At 52.7% G+C, this 16,373-nt stretch overlaps 2 protein-coding genes across 9 annotated transcripts in view; one reads left to right on the top strand and one right to left on the bottom strand.

Moving 5' to 3' along the window:
- The window catches only part of LOC125395816 (long-chain-fatty-acid--CoA ligase ACSBG2), a 29,006-nt gene extending 28,542 nt beyond the window's left edge, over positions 1-464 (bottom strand). For 6 of the 7 annotated variants that reach the window (XR_015738621.1, XR_015738620.1, XM_087909244.1 and 3 more), the window contains exon 1: positions 221-464. Coding sequence is in view for 1 of the 7 variants with exons in the window: in XM_087909247.1 (XP_087765373.1) it covers positions 221-230 (10 nt within the window). In the remaining 6 variants the exon portion in view is untranslated. The remainder of the gene's footprint in view (positions 1-220) is intronic. The other variant, XM_087909247.1, reaches the window with a different exon arrangement.
- A 1,088-nt stretch (positions 465-1,552) lies between these two features.
- On the top strand, positions 1,553-13,078 carry LOC125395815 (long-chain-fatty-acid--CoA ligase ACSBG2-like). 2 transcript variants are annotated; one of them, XM_087909242.1, is made up of 14 exons: positions 1,557-1,892; positions 2,214-2,481; positions 2,917-3,140; positions 4,743-4,831; positions 5,180-5,300; positions 6,611-6,691; positions 7,076-7,225; positions 7,321-7,527; positions 7,831-8,012; positions 8,096-8,329; positions 9,187-9,404; positions 9,550-9,689; positions 10,902-11,148; positions 12,818-13,078. In XM_087909242.1, exons 2-14 carry the CDS (start codon positions 2,346-2,348, stop codon positions 12,898-12,900), a joined length of 2,112 nt encoding a protein of 703 aa, XP_087765368.1. In that variant the 5' UTR covers positions 1,557-1,892; positions 2,214-2,345; the 3' UTR covers positions 12,901-13,078. The 2 variants fall into 2 exon arrangements, with proteins under 2 accessions (XP_087765369.1, XP_087765368.1); XM_087909243.1 differs by lacking the exon at positions 6,611-6,691 and having other exon boundaries at positions 1,553-1,892.
- The last annotated feature ends 3,295 nt before the right edge of the window (positions 13,079-16,373 follow it).

Genomic DNA, 16,373 nt, shown 5'->3' with positions numbered 1-16,373 from the left:
GCAGGTCCTGGGTTTGCAGAAGGGCCCAACTGTGCCTGGCTTTTGTGTGTGTCTAGGAACCTAAACTCAAGCCTCATTCCATGAGCAAGTACAGGAGCATCAGAAGTTCAAAGCCATCTTCCCTCTGTGGGGAAAAACTGAACTTCTCTGCCTTCCCTAGTGTGGGTTCTGTTCTGAAATGGTCACGTGCCCTACGTGGGGATCATCTCTGGAACCTTACCAAGCACCATCCTTCACAAGATGCCACTCTGGCCGAGGTGGCCAGGCGTCACAAGTGGAGACATATGGTCACGCAGATATTCCTCCTTGCACAGAGTTGGTCAGCGGCAGGTCACCCCAGAAGCACTGGTCACGCCCTCAGTCTAGCCAGGGTGATGGTGATGGTGGAGGGTGGGACGAGGGTAGATGGGTTTTTCCTGCCCCACAAAGCTTTTACCCCATTCAGGCTTCTGGAACCTTCCTCTCAGGTCACCCCTTGTGACATCACTAGCCATTGTCTCCTGCACCCAGCTGCAGGAGGAAGGTGCTTCCAGGAAAGGGGAAGTGTGGGCTCCCTTTACCCAGCATTCACCCTGCAAGTACTTTCTTATCTATTCACCTAGCCAATCACTCACCCACCCTCTCATTCATGCATTTGTGTTTGTGAGGTTTTTGTTTACGTTTCTTTTTACAGCTCTGGGGCTGGGCATTGTGCCTTACACAGGTTAGAAATATGAATGAAACCAGACAGGCCCATTCAAGTACCTGTTGGGAGTCCTAAAGCAAACACACACACACACACACACACACACACACACACACACACACACCTACCATCGCATCTGGGTGGTGCTTGCACAGAATGAATAAGGCCCAGGCCCACGCCAAGTGTCACATGAATTGGGTGTGGTGGCACACACCTGTACTCCCAACACCAGGGAAGGCAGGAGAATCAGAAGTTCAAGGTCATCCTTGGACACGGAGGGAATTCAAAGGCAGTCCCAGCTAAGTGAGACCCTGCCTCACACAAACAAAACACATTCACACTGTGTAACAAACCCCGTCACTGTTCAGTACTGGAACCTTCCTTCTGGCTCTCCACACTGAAGCTCTGCCCCAGTTCAGTGCTCGGTCCCAAACCCCCACCCTCCGAGGACCCCTCCAAGCACTTCCTGTCTGTGACTGGCTCAAGGAGCCTCCAAGTGGGCCCTGGGGGCCATACCCTCATCTGGGACATTTCTTTGTGTCGTTACTGCTCCTCCTTGTTGGGGTGGGTATTGTCAGATGTCCTCTTGGAGACTGGGGAGCCCACACCCTCCCTCCCTCATCTCTCAGTGAGCATGGACCAGGGCAGCTGCCACGTGGATATGGATATGGAACGTCCCCAAGTCCCTTCTTTTGAAATGCCCAGAAGGGGGACTCAAGATCGCAGGGTCATTCTAAGTTTTTTGACACAGGGTCTCATGTAGGCCGACATGCCCTTAGGACACTGGAGTCCCACAGGCTTTCAGACCAGAACCCAAAACTTTGCCACCAGCCTTGGGGACCAGGGCTTTGGGAGCTCCCTGGCTGGTGGCAGTTAGGCGAAGTCTCCTCTCCTGCACCTGTTCTTGTCCCCCAGAGCTAGCGTCTTGAAAAGGGGCATTGGGCCACATTGCCATCGCGACCCTGGCTCATGGAACGCAGTGATGTCACAAGGGCTGGGCTGCAGAAGGGAATTGTTCCCGAGGACATCCATTCTGGGTGCTTCTTGTCTCTGTGGCTAAAGCGGGAGGTGGTGAGAGAGTTGGACGGGGGTCACCACTGTCCTGCCGATGAGAAGGCAGTGAGGCCTGTGGGGAGAGGGAAGGCTGAAGGTCCAGGAGTCCCAGCCTCTCTCGGGAAGCACCTGGCAGCAGTCCTAGGCACCGAAGGTTCTGAGAAACCCCATTCTTGCCGCCTCCTTCCTTCCCCAGGGTCTCCCGTAGCTACTCACCTGAGGATCTGAGTTCAGTCCCCACCCCCGGGTAAAAGCCGAGTGTGCAGCACACCCCTGAGAGAGGAGGAGCCCTAGTTCTCACTAGCAGCCAGCCGACAACAGGCTTGGGTCGGGGGCATGGTGGGGGACCGACGATGTGGCTGAGGAAGACACACGCCTACAACCTCTGGCTGCAACACGCCTGCACACACCACCCACGCAGGAAATGCCCTCGCTAACACCCAGTTTGTTTCGTCTCCTGTGCCAACACCCACAGCTGGTCTGCAGGTTCCTTTCTTTGCCGGGCCAACTCTGCTACTGTCTACTTAACTCTGTGAGGGGCAGGACCTCTGCTGTGTACACCTGACCCCCCCAAACCGACTCCTGTCACCTGGTCCCTGTCAAGAGGATGTCTGACCCTAAGGAACAAGGTGACCCAGAGGGTGGCCATCCCGTCCAGGCAGCAAAAGCCATTCTGAAGACCAAAATTTACAGCAAAATGATGAAGTCATACAGATCTCGAGACTCAGAGACAAAGGCCCCAGGTGGGAGGCCTGCTACCTCGTGTGCTGGGAGAGGGTGGCAGGGCCAGCACGGGGTCCCTGGGAGTCCTCTCACTCTGGCACACTTCCTGGTGGGACAGGGAGCAGAGGTCCGAGGGTGGGTGGACCTTGTGAAGGGGGCAGCTGTACCGGGGAAGGATGGTATCTGTGGCCAGGTTACCAACTATCCAGACCTTGTCGACCTGTGATCGTAGTCGCGGGACTCCATGTCCTCCTTTCTGTGGGTCAGGGGACAGGGAACATCAACTCTCCTGTCTTTTGGCCTGTCCTCTTGGAGACAGTGACCCCTGACCTCTATGGTCCAACCTTCACGGGGTGGGGGGAGGAATGACCTCTGACCCCATGCCCTCTTGTGCTGGGGACAGTGACCACCATCCCTCCTCCCGTCCCATGGAGTGATCTCTGACCCTGCCACAGGTAGCTGCTACTGGACAGCAGAGCGCGATGGCGAGGTAAAGCTGCGCATGGGCAAGAATGTGGAGAATGAGCCTCCGGTCACCGTGCCCGACCTAATCATGAGCGCTGCCACCAAGTACTCGCACTACCTGGCGATAGGCACCAAGTACAAGAAGAACTGGCAGCTGCTCACCTACATCGAATACTACGAGGCCTGCCGACGGGCAGCCAAGGCCTTCCTCAAGGTACTGCGCCTGCGCGTGCGCACCCCACCTGCGCCGCCGGCGGCATGGGGCCGCGTGAGGTGGCTACTGTCACCCTCTACTTCCGGTTGCTCATTCACGCCACTGAGGGTCACACCTGCCATTAGTCACGTGGATTATTTGCCACTCTCTACCTCAGTTTCCTCACATACAAGAGTCATTCTGCATAGCTGACGTGCATTAATGTGAGTGCATAGAGCTGGAGGGTAATTTTCCAAGTTTCTGTATTACATGTATTTTGTGTCTTTTAATCTTACAAGTGTATAAAATGCAGAGCTTTATCAGGTATGCCACATGTATACTGCCATATCATATGGCTAAATATATTCATATAAATATTGAAATCTAGCATGTGATACTCATAAATATGAGAACTTTCACACAGGGCATATGTGTTGTGTGTATAGTGTATGCCTTCCTACATGTAATATAGAGAAATAGGGACTGGAATTGTGGCTTAGCGGTAGCGCACGGGCTGCTGTTGAAGAGGACCAGGGTTCAGTTCCCAGCCTCCACGTAGTGGCTCCCAACTGTCTGTCGCTCCAGCTCCAGGGACCCAGATGCCCCTTCTCACCTCTGTGGGTGCACACGGCATACAGGCACAAATGCAGGCAAACACCCACTTATGTCTTTTAAGAAAGAATGATTGCTGTTAAAAACTCTCCGTCAACGCATGATTGAACGTGTCTTATGTGTTTTGCCAGCACAGCCATCTCCTTGCCCCGTCTTTCTGGCTACCTGGTGTTGCGATGGCATCTTTGTTAATTTCCACTGGAAGTTACCATTCCACCCTCTGGCGTTTGTTGAGTAAATGATTTTAAAAACGTCCACCCTTCAGAATGGGGAAGGACACAAAACCTGAAGTGACCTTCCCGGTCAGACTGGTAAATAAGGTCAGGATGGGGGATCTGGAGCCTGACCAAGAAAGAGCAGGAGTTAGGGTGGATTTTTAAAGCGTGATAGCCAAGGAGGGTTTCACTGACAGTAAAATTTCAACCAAGTGGGGGAAGCAGCTATCGGGAAATCTAGGGAGGAACATACCAAGCCAAGGGCACACAGCATGCAAAGGCCCTGGACCAGAGGCTACATGCTATGCAAAAGATACAGCCTGGTGAGTGGGGAAACATCGGAGATGACAATGAGTAGATGGATGGGTGGGTGGATGGGTGGATGAGTGGATGGATGGATGGATGGATGAGTGGGTGGATGGATGGATGGGTGGGTGGATGGATGGATGGATGGATGTGTGGGTGGATGGACGGATGGATGGGTGGGTGGGTGGGTGGATGGATGAGTGGGTGGGTGGGTGGGTGGATGGATGGGTGGATGGGTGGGTGGATGTGTGGATGGATGGGTGGATGGATGGACGGACGGATGAACGGATGGATGGGTGGATGGGTGGGTGGACAAACAGGTACAGAAGAGTGTGGTGGAGATGCCCTGCTTAGCATTACTACTATATGGCACCTGGAGCTAGAGAACAAATGGTCCAGAGAAGGAGACTGAGATTACCAGTTAAAGACTCCTGTGAAGTCAGGGTGAGGATAGCTGAGCTGAGTCTCTCAAAGGTGTCTCCTCTCTCAGGTGGGCCTGGAACGCTTCCATGGCGTGGGTATAATGGGCTTCAATTCCACGGAGTGGGTGATTGCCAGCATTGGAGCCATCATGGCAGGGTAAGGGGCACTCAGCCTGTCCCAGGTGCAAGTCAATTCTTGACAGGGTTTGTCAATGACACAGCCCTTAGTATGCTCATTCTCCCTTCCAGACATTCTCTTCCCCCATCAAACTCATATACACCCTCTGGAGCCCAACATTCACGCCCCCTCCTCTAGATATACTTCCTTAGTTCTTTCAATATCCTAGCACTGAGCCATCCCTGAGCTCACATGGAACATTAGTGGAAGCTTTGAAAGGGGTTACCCTGAACCCCACCTTCCAAGGAGGTATGAAAGCCCCCAAGAACCACACAGTTCCCCAAAGCCTCCACTCACGAGGTCTGCACCCCTGAATTCTGCTTCCAGCGGCATCTCTGTGGGCATCCTGTGCAGCAACTCGCCCAAAGCCTGCCAGGTCATCGCTGAAGCCGCAGAGATGGACATCTTCGTGGTGGACAATGACAAACAGCTCCAGAAAGTTAACCAGGTGAGAGCCTCTGGGGTGCTCTCAATGAAAGGACAGGCATCGGCATAAGACACCCCAAAACCGAGTTCTCAACAGAGAGGATATTTATTTGCCCAGGAGGACAGAAGGCAGGGAAAGTGACAAAGAGAAAGAAGGCAGGGGAAGGAAGCAGGAAGAGTGGCAGGGTATTTGTCCCGGCCGGAGGACAAAGGACAGAACTGCCTCTGGATACAGGAGACAGATGTGGCCAATAGGAAAATTGCGGTTTATAAAGGTAAAACAGGAAACTCTGATAGGAAGAGGTGTTTAATTTTAATTGGCCATGTTAATTAGGTGAGGTTCTGACTGATGGACTTCTATACTTTGATAGCTGGACCTTGATAGTCAGTCACAGTAGGAGAAAGTGGGCAAATGAGGGAGCAGATCTTGGCGTGTAGCTTTAGCAATGCAATCTAATGATTTCTAGCAAGGCAGAGGGAGTGGGGGAGAAAGGCCAGGCCTGCCAGAGCCACATGTTTGAGTGAACTCGTGCCCCTTCACTCAGGTATGTAGATCTGGGGACTCTCTTGGGCAGTCCGTGGGGTCTGAGACCCCAGATGGCCATGCCTGCATCCTGCACACAGCAAGATAAGTAAATTTTAAAAATTCTATGGTTGGAGAGCAATAGAGGAAAACACCAATGCCATGCATGTGTGAGCATGCGCGTTCGTGCATGTGTATACACACACACACACACACACACACACAGAGAGAGAGAGAGAGAGAGAGAGAGAGAGAGTCAGAAATGAAATAAAATAGAAACGAATGGTAAGAAACCGGGTTGGTGGCGTGTCTCAGCAGTGGGGCCTGCTTGGCATATGTGAGGCTCCGCACCATAAACTAGAAAGTCAGCTGAGGCAGGGGTCTAGGAGCTGGCTCAGAAGCAGGTGCACTGCAGCATTCTGCTGGCTGCACCTGCAGAGGACCCCAGTTCGGTTCTCGTCAAACACACAGTGGCTCGGGACCACCTACTGTAGCTCCAGTTCCAGGGATCTGACGCCCCCTTTGGACCTCCACTTTGCACATGAGCAATGCAGATGTACATATACATACACATGATAAAACTAGGAAGTTTTATCATATGTCACCACCGGGACTGAGCTCAGTGGGCAGAGCTCACCTGGCATGGATGAGGCTCTGGGTTCCATGCCCAGCACCATGGAAACCGTCCATGGTAGTAAGAGCAGTCAGGATTTCAAGATCACTTTCCATTATTACATAGTGAGTTTGAGTCCAGCCTGAGCTACAGGCATCCCCACCACTTCTGGTGTTGACCCCACGGTGTCCTGCAGATCCAGGGCTACCTGAAGCATCTCAAGGCCATTGTACAATACAGAGAAGACATCCAGGAAGTACAGCCGAATCTATACTCGGTATGCTTAGACAGGGACGTCAGAGGTGGAAAGCCAGCCACAGGCCCAGACAGAGAGGCCAAGCCTGGTGCTGGGTGACATTGAGAGTCCAGTAAAGCCAAAGTGGGATTCTTTCTTTCTTCCTTCCTTCCTTTCTTCTTCCTTCCTTCCTTTCTTTCTTTTTTTAATTTCCCCACCCCAAGTGGGATTGGATTCTTTAAGTGTGTGTTCTTACATGTCTGGCACTATGTTCTCGTAGTTCCTCCATTTTGGAACATGTATCAAATGGCTTTCCTTTTCCTGATATTCCAGTGTACAAATGGAGCTGAGGTGGCTGGGCTGGGCTGGGCAGGTCTCTGGGCTAGCCTCGACTTCCCCAAAGCCCATTGATTAGCCTTTCTACAGTGGAAAGGCTTCCTGGACCTCGCAGATGGCATCTCGGATGAAAAACTGGACCATATCATCGACTCACAGAAGCCTAACCAGTGCTGTGCTTTGGTGTACAACCAGGGCACTGTAGGGGCCCCAAAGGTCATGATGCTCAGCCACGACAATGTGAGTGATGCTCCCCAAGGGACAGGAAGGATCGGCCCAGCGTGGTGGCTCTTGGAACTAAGGACCCAGGCCTGACTTAGAGAAGTGCCTTTCAGATCACATGGACCACAGCAGCTACCGTTCAGAGCCTGGGGTACAAGTGTCCACCTGATGGTCAGGAGGTCCTTGTGAGCTACCTGCCGCTCTGCTATGCTGGGGTCCAGATCTTGGATGTGTGGGTGGCCATCTCCGTGGCTGGAACAGTCTACTTCCCCTCATCCGAGGCAGGGAAGTGGAATGGGCCACCACGAGCCCCTGGCACGGTGAGCTCTGGGGGTGAGAGCAGCAAAGGACCGGGGGGGGGGGGGGGGAGCTAGGGATCCTTTGCCATCTCTGGGCCAGCTGAGGCAGGTATGAGCATGGGGCAAACCAACAAGAGCTGGTGCAGCCTCTGTCCTCCCAGTTTCTGGCCCTCTTTTTCTTCTCTCCCTCATTCGGGACAGGGGCCTCTGTGGCCTGATGCTGCCTGTCACCTGTGCTGTCCTTGGCCCCATCCTGGCCCCCACGCTGAAGCTTGACCCTTGTGTGCGTGAGGGTCCCCCAGCGCCCCATCCCGTCCCATCCAGGGCTTCCTGACAGAGATGCTCCGCGAGGTCCAGCCCACCACGTTCTGCGGCATCCCGTGGGTGTGGGACCGTATGTTGGACAACCTGAAGACCAAACACCTGGACTCCACCGCCTTCCGCAGGAAGATCGACCGCTGGGCCATGCGTGTGGGACTCAGCACCAACAGGAGGCGGCTGCAAGGGTACAGCGGGCGTTGGGGGCGGGGAGGACGGAGACCGGGGGTGGGGCAGCGATCACACCGTGGCCATGGCTCCGCTTCTAAAGGCAGATCCACCAGCCACTGTGTTTTGGCCTGGCCAAGAGGGTGACCTTCGACCCTGCCAGGAAGTTCCTGGGTCTCAACCATTGCCAGCAGTTCCTGAACTTCGGCCTGGGGCTGTCGAAGGCCACGGTGGACTTCTTCCTTAGCCTGGACATCCCCGTTTTTCAGCTGTACGGCATGACCGAGTCCAGCGGACTTCACTCTCTGTCCAGCTACCAGGCCTTCCGGCTCCCGAGGTGGGTCGGGTGGGGGGCTCTGTCTCCTCCCCACCCCTCGGGACAGCAGCTGGTCAGGGGTCCCCGGGACCCAGGCTACCCCTGAGCGTCCCTTCACCTTTCTTCTGGACGTTTCTCTCTGCGGTGAGGGGCAGAGGTGAGAGGAGGTGGAATCCAGGTCCCTCTGAGTACCAAGCAGATGCTGGGAAGGGCAACCTCCCTCAGAGCAAGCCTGGCAACAGAGTGGGAGATGGGGCCTCTGTACACATTGCTTCGGGTTGTGCATGAGGCAAGACACATTAGTTTTGAAGGGTTTCTCTGTGTAGCTTTGGAGCCTGTCCTGGAACTCGCTTTGTAGACCAGGCTGTCCTTGAACTCAGAGATCTGCCTTCCTCTGTCTCTAAGTCGAGGGATGGAAGGTGTGTGCCACCAAAACCCACCCCTTCCCTGGCTTTGTTGCATTTTGTTTTCTGAGACTGGATCTTCCTGCACAGTTATGGTTAGTCTCACACTTACAGTAAACTTTACTGCTTCAACTTCCCAAGCACTGTGATGACAGGTGCCATCACATCCAGCTTTGGGCTGAATCCTAAAACAGCAAACCCATTCTGATTGGTTGTTTAGGATGCCCCTAGTGGAGAGAGGTGGATGAACAGCCTACCTGGCCTCTGTCTGATCCTGAGGAGGCAGGGGGACATTTGGTTGTATGTCCTGACTGCACTTTGGTGCCTTAACCTTAATTATTTCATATTTTTCTGCACTGTTTTGTTTAGACTGAGACAGTAAAGGAGTAGGAGAGGAAGAGACGGGGAGGCTCTAGGGATAACATGTCCTGGTGGGGGAGCATGCCATCCCTGCTATCCCCTCCACACCCACAGCTGTGGGAAGGCACTGCCCAACTGTCACACAAAGGTGGAAAAAGAGAACCACGAAGGCATCGGGAGGTTGTGTCTGTGGGGCCGAAACATCTTCATGGGGTACCTCAACGACAAGGAAAGTACAGAGAAGAAAATGGACAACCAGGGCTGGCTACACACAAACGACCTGGGCTTCTTGGATGTCGACAAGTTTCTCTATGTCACGGGGAACAACAACGGTGAGGAACATGGCACAGAGGTGCAGACTGCATACGACGCAAGGAAGAACAGCTGGCCCCACTCCCTCCAGGAGGGGATGTCAGGGGATGTCCCCCACGACAGCCCCCAGAAACCATTCCATGTGCCTTCTCATTCCTGCCACAGATACAATCACACTGAGCTCGGGCGAAGTGGTCAACCCGCATCCCATTGAGGAGCGAGTGAAGATGCGCATCCCCATTGTGCGCTACGTGATGCTGGTGGGCCAGGATGCCCCATACCTGTGTGCCCTCCTCACATTAAAGGTACCCAGTGGCTCCCCCAGAGCAAGGCTCTGACAGTACCGAATGAGATGGGCTAGATGGGAGTCATTCAGCTCCTCAGTCACCACTTTAGTGACTAAATACCTAACCAGAGCATTGAAGGGCAAGGGGAGACAGCCCATGGATAAGCCGAGTACTGTGTGAGCCTGGGCATGCTGGAGCACTCTGTACGGTCCAGTGCTGGGGACACCGGTGAGTCTGCAGGCCAGTGAGAGACCATGTCTCAAACTAAAAAAGGACAGTGCCAGAGGAATGCACTGATGCTGCCCTCTGAATTTCATGCACGCGCATGCACGCGCGCACACACAATTTTGTTTTGGTTTTAGTTTTCAAGAAAGGGTTTTTCTGTGTAGCCCAGGCTGTCCTGGAACTCACTCTGTAGACCAGGCTGACCTCGAACACGGAGATTCGCCTGCCTCTGCCTCCTGAGTTCTAGGATTAAAGGTGTGCACCACCATCGTCTGGCTTAATTTTTAAAAATTTTTTTATTATGAGTGTCTGTGTTCATGTACCACAGCACCTGTGTAGAATGCATTCTCTCCTCCCACCGGTACACAGTCCCAGAGATGGAACCCACTGCCTTGGTCTCACAGGGCCTTCACCCACTGAGTCACCCCAGGGACCCCTGTCCACATTCAGAACGTGCCTTTTCATCTCAGTTATGCTGGAAACCCAGACACAACTCCAGTGGTGTGTTGTCATAGTGACTGCAGATCCTGTTCCATCAACACTGAACATTTACCCTTTAGCAGCTTTCATGAGGAGTTGTGGGTTCTGTGGAGAGGTGCAGAGTGCTTGAGAGCAGAGAAGAATCTAGAATATTCCCTGTAGACCAGTGTCCCTCAAAGCATGAATATAGGGCCATTGGCATCAAGGCACCAAGTTGAGGATATCAACCACAGCCTGGCTGAGGAAGGTGGGCTGCACTTGAGAGCTCTCAGTGGGTAAGGATGCTCGCTGCCAAGCCTGATGACTTGAGTTCGATCCCCAGGACCCACACGGTGGAAGGCAAGAACTGACTCCCAGATGCCTCTGTAAGCTTGCATGACCTCTGAGCTGCATGCTCTGCCCCTTCCTAGTGGGTTCGGCGGGACTTTCTGACGCACTGGCTGCAGCCTGAAGGACGCGCGTACCATGGGAATGGGCCCGGAAGGATGCTCACAGAACACCAACTCTGCCCACCTGCCTTCTCAGTGTCAGATCAATCCGGAGACTGGAGAGGCTCGGGGTGCCCTGACCAGCGAGGCCGTGGCCTGCTGCCGGAAGCTGCGGAGCCAGTCCACCTGGTTGACAGATATCCTAGAAAACCGTGACCCCTTGGTCACAGAGTTCATCAACCAGGGCATCCAGGACGTGAATGCGGAGGCACCCTCGGCGGGCGCCAAGATCATTAACTGGGTCATTCTAGACAGCGATTTCTCTGTTGGCGGTGGGGAGCTCGGTGAGTGAATGGCAGGCATGGGTGGGTCATGGACTCGCTCAGCCTCCTAGCCCCAGGCTTCCACTGAGTATGGGAATGGTCTGTGGTCATGTGGCTCGAGCTGAGTTTTCCAACAAAACACATTTAAAACAAGTGTGGTGGTACACACCTAGGAGCCGGGCACTTGCAAGCCGGGCAGGAGAATCTAGAGTTCAGGGGCTGCCCAGGGTAGAACAAGAGTGAGAGACTGTCTCACTGGGGCTGGGGAGATGGCTCAGTTTGTAAGGGTGCTGACTGCACAACCATGAAGACCTGAGTTTGAGTCCCCAGAAGCCATTTACAAGCAAACAACAAACCAGGGGCATGCTGTTTGACTTTTAAAATTACTTTTATTTTTACGTGTGTAAATGTATGAATGATCTACCATGTTTGTCCTGTGCCCACAGAGGCAAGACAAGGGCATCAGATTCCCTGGAACTGGAGTCAAAAGTGGTTGTGAGGCACCATGTGGGTGCTGGGAACCGAACCCAGGTCCTCTGCAGGAGCAGCCGGTGCTCTAACCACTGAGTTTTCTCCCAGGGCTGGGGAGGCTGAGACTGGAGAATCCCTAGCTCTCCCTGAACCATCATCTTAGCCTACTTGGTCAGCACCAGGTCAAAGAATGAGACTGGTTCCAAAAACTGGGGGTGGGGCTAGAAGTAGAGGTACACACCTTTAACCTAGCACTCAGGAGGCAGAGGTAGGCAGGCAGATCTCTGTGAATTCAAAGCCAGCCTTTGAATAGACTATATAGGTATATAGACTATACAGGTCTATAGTGTGAGTTCTAGGACAGCCAGGGCCTTGGGAAAAAAACCAAACCAAACCAAACCCATTGGGAGCTCAGGAGATGCTAGCTAGGTGGGCTAAGGGAGCTGGTGCATGAGGACCACATGGGCTCACGTAAAAACGGGTGCTGTGGGGACAGAGACAGGAGGATCCCTGGGGTTTGCTGCCAACCAGCTTAGCTCAGGGTTGAGCAAGAGCCCTTCTGAGAGTGATGGAGCATGACATCTGACACCCTCCTGGGCCGGATAAGCACACACTCCCACATCTGGAACCAGATGGCTCAGAGGTTAAAAGGATCTGCTGCTCTTGGAGAAGATCCAAGTTCAGTTCCCAGTGGCTACACACACACTGGGCAGCTCACAACCACCTGCTAACCCCAACTCCAGGGATCTGACGCCCACTTGTGGCCTCCATATGCACACACAGGGATACAAACTGTAATATAAACCTTTAAAAACACCTCCAACACTCAATCCCTGCTTGTACAAAATGCAGTGTGCTGATCCCAATCCCAACACCTTCATCACAAATGAAGATGGGTCAACTCCAGACATAATTCCTGACTTTCTTGAGGGTGCAGAGGCAGCATCTGAGTGTTGGAGGACTTTGGGCTGGGCCCACAAAATACTGCGCAAGGCTGTTTGGGTCACGGGTCCCTGGGGTGGCGTCTCTATGCCTGTTTTAACCACTGGCCCATAACTGAAGGAAAGGACTCACGAAGTGCCTTAAAGTGGGTTTCTACTCTCCAGTTCGCTCTCCTACCCCAGTTCCCATGCACCCCTAACATGCACATGGCTCAGGCTTCTGTGAAGAACAAGGGGTAGAATACGAGGAGGCTCTCACAGCCTTGCTTTCATCACAGGGCCCTTGTCCAAAATGAACAGGCACATTGTGGCGAAGATATACCAGGAGGACATCCAGAAATTATATGAGACGAGCACCTAGCAGTCCTGTGCACCCCGTCTTCACGCAGGTGCTGGTAGTTCGTGGTTTTCATTCTGCCTATTAAGGGACAATTTCTACAGTGGGGGACGTGCTCTGGATGAGGGCCTGAGCAGAAGGCATATCCTGCCCTCTAGTGTTGGAACCAATTGTAAAGGAATAATTAAATGTGTTCGGTGAAGTGGTGGCTCTCACCCAGGGGTGATTTTGTCAGGGGACACTGTGTGACATCTAACTGTCATGACTGGTGTGAAGTGGGTGGAAGTCTGGGACACTGCCCAGCGCTCAGCAGGGCCCAGAGGCCACTCAGATGCTTGGGTAACATCCTAAATTGTAGTGACTTCTGACCCAGGGATCATGTTGACACCTCAAGCAAAACTCCCAAAACTGAAATGGCTCCCACCCTAGACTTTATTTTTACTTTGAAAACTACACTCTTTTATTCCCTTGGTTGTAGTCTGGAGCCCAGGCCCTTACACTAGGATAGTTCTCAGTCAGGCCTCCAACCCCTCATTGGGGATCCTAGGCGGGAGCTCCATCCTGACCACGCCCCCAGCCCCTCACTGGGTATTCTAGACTGGTGATTTTGAGTTACAAAGTGTTGTGAGCTGCCATGTGGTGCTGGAAAATGAATGTGGGTCCTCTGCAAGAGCAGCAAATGCTCCTAACTACTGAGCCGCTTCTCCTAATCCACTTATACACTATACTAAATGAGTTGAGGAATTTCTGAGACCTACAGTTACAATTTTTCTTAGAGACAGAGCAAATGCTTCCAGCAGGTGCAATTCCAGCAAAGGGACCTGACAGCAGCCCTTGGGCATGAAGTTTAGGGGGCAGGTTCAGGAGATCTCATGCTATCTTCATCAGAACCACCTGGGTCCGCCAACCCCCAATCCATGCTCTCAACACCTCAAACTACATTAATAAGCTTAAATTCTTGGGTTTTTGGTTTTCCGAGACAGGGTTTCTATGTAGTCCTGGATGCCCTGGAATTCACTATGTAGATCAGACTGGCCTCTGTCTCACTAGTGCTGGGATTAAAGGCGTGTGATGTGTTCAAGACAGCATGTGCTGAAGTAGTCCTGGAACACATGGCTGAACAAGTTCTGATGGGAGCTAGGGACGTCCTATGAGCTGGGGCAGTCCGTGCACACAATTTACAACAGAGGAAATGGAACACATTTCCTGGTGTCTTGTAAGTCTTATTAAAATGTAGGAAGAAATGACACTCAGAAGGTTCTGGAAGAAACAAGTTTCCTGAGGCCCCATCCACACATGGCGTATGCAGTCACGATGGCTGGGAGGGTGGCAAGTCAGCAGAGACAGCTTGGAATGGGCACCCATGCTGGAGTGGGCTCACAGGTGACAGTCCAAGTATCCTCAGCAATCTCCCTGACTCTCTAAGCTAGCTGATGTCTTTGGTCCATCATGGGGACCCTATCTGGAGTGAATTCACATTCAGTTACCCAGGAAGTTGTGACAACAAAGTGCCCAGCTCGGGTTTCTGGCTCCCAGCCTGACTTATAACTTGGAAGACACTTCATCCTCAAGAGAAAAAAAAAAGAACAACAAAAAACCCCTGAGTATGGGTAGTTCTTGTACCTGTCTGGAGGTGGAGATGGTGATCTAGACAATTCTGGCAGTCCAGACCAGCATTAGCAGGAAGGGACACCTGTGTGAGACAGACTAGTGGTTCATGGTAAAGTTTCGAGGCGAGGTTTTGGTATGGTCCTGTAGCTGTGTCATAAGTAGGGGACATTAGCAAGAACACACATGAGAAAGAATATGGTGAGTTCAGGGGAGGGGATGACCTCCAGGATAGCAATCATGTTCACATGAGAACATCATTGACCCCTCAAGGGATAACATCACCACCACTGGGACATCAGCTGAGTAAGTACTACCACAGGCTGCTGCTCAATGCAGGGCAGAGTGCTCAGCTAGTGCAGAGTCCTGGGCTCCCATCCTCAGTACCATACAGACCAGTGTGGGGGTGCACACCTGCCAGTCCAGCATTCAGGAGCAAGAGGCAGGAGGATCAGGAGTTCTGTAACAAAAATGGCTGATGGGTCAAGCAGGAGCTAGAGTGTGAAGAGGGCCATGCTGCAGCTTGAACATGGTCTGTCCTCAGCAGCACTCTCAGAGCTTGGCTCTCCATGGCTGTTGGGAGGGCTTGGGGATTCTGGGTGTACAGCCCTCAGAGGTGACTTCCTTCTTTCCTCTTGGGAACATGTTATGAGAGCTCAGACCTCTCTCTTGATGCGCGCACCAACTCTTCAGGCACTCATAGAACGTACATAAAGACTTTGCCAGAAGACAAGCTGATGTAGCGGCCTGACTGGAACTCACTTTCGGAACTGCAAGCCACACAAATCTTTTCTTCTTTACAAATTACCCAGTCTCAGGTAATTTGTTATAGCCACAGACAGTATTATTCAGTGATCCAGATTCCCAACAAACTTTGCTAAGTCCAAGTTTAGTAAATTCAAACTTTATGTGCATACATGTCTTTAATAAAAACAGTGCACATGTATGCTTGTGGAGACCAGAGAGCAAACTTTTGTTCTCATTTGGGATCTGTCTCATCTTTTTAAAATACAACAGGGTCTCTCACTGAACTCACTGGCTGTCAGTGAGCCCCAGAGAGCCTCCTCTTGCTGCCTTGTTTGGGGATGGGGGTGGAGAGGGCTCAGTGCTGGTGAGTGCTTGCTGCCCTCCCACAATCACACTACACAGTTCACAAGGACCTGCAGCTCTAGTCCCAGGGGACCCAACACCAGCATTTCCCAACACACACACTGTTACACATTGACTGTGGATTCTGAAATGGAACCCAGGTTCCCAGGCTTATACAGTGATTTTTTTTTTCTAAATGTCTCCCAGCTCTTATATTTTTTGAGTCGCCCATGGATCTCCCTGCAGAGACACAGGGCTCCTGTCCCCTGGGGTAGACAGCAAACATCAGTGAGTGAGCACAGGTCTGACAGCACACCAACAGCTTTCTGGAACCATGTCTGGCAGGCTGTATCTTGATAAAGTGGTTTGGGAAGGTAGTGTCAAGCCCTAGGGGCCAGAGAAGAGTCCACTTTCACTGCTGAGCATGAATCCCCAGCTACTACCTGCTAATAGGACTCCAGAGGTGGCTGCCCCATGGGCATGGTGGCCAAGGATTTGGGTTTGTGTATGCTACCCATATCCAAAGTCTGTGAAGACAGGTCCTGCGAGGGTAACACCAGAGGTTCACAGGTTCTACCAAGGTGCAGGAACATGGGAGTCCCTGCAAAAGGAGCCCTCCTTCCACTCTACTCCCACCCTTCTGTCGACCCACCCACCCCTCTGCAACTCCAAACTCCAAGCCTGTAACCAGCCTTCAATACCTGTTCCCAAGGGAAAAGCACAACTGCCCCCCCACCCCGCCGCCAGGCTCCTAGTGTGGCTCTTTCCAGTGCTGATTGAATCAAAGGTGGGCCACCCAC

This window comes from Myodes glareolus, chromosome 8 (genome assembly GCF_982192425.1).
Source record: "Myodes glareolus chromosome 8, mMyoGla1.1, whole genome shotgun sequence".
Taxonomy (NCBI): domain Eukaryota; kingdom Metazoa; phylum Chordata; class Mammalia; order Rodentia; family Cricetidae; genus Myodes; species Myodes glareolus.
Note: the sequence above shows the minus strand (reverse complement) of the source record. Positions and strands in the feature narration are given on the sequence as shown.

Excerpts from the sequence above, each read along its gene's own strand:
- LOC125395815 (XM_087909242.1), top strand. The coding sequence starts at position 2,346 with ATGTCTGACCCTAAGGAACAAGGTGACCCAGAGGGTGGCCATCCCGTC. Across the intron at positions 9,405-9,549 it reads TGTCACGGGGAACAACAACG|ATACAATCACACTGAGCTCG; the intron begins GTGAGGAACATG and ends TTCCTGCCACAG. Across the intron at positions 9,690-10,901 it reads GTGCCCTCCTCACATTAAAG|TGTCAGATCAATCCGGAGAC; the intron begins GTACCCAGTGGC and ends CTGCCTTCTCAG.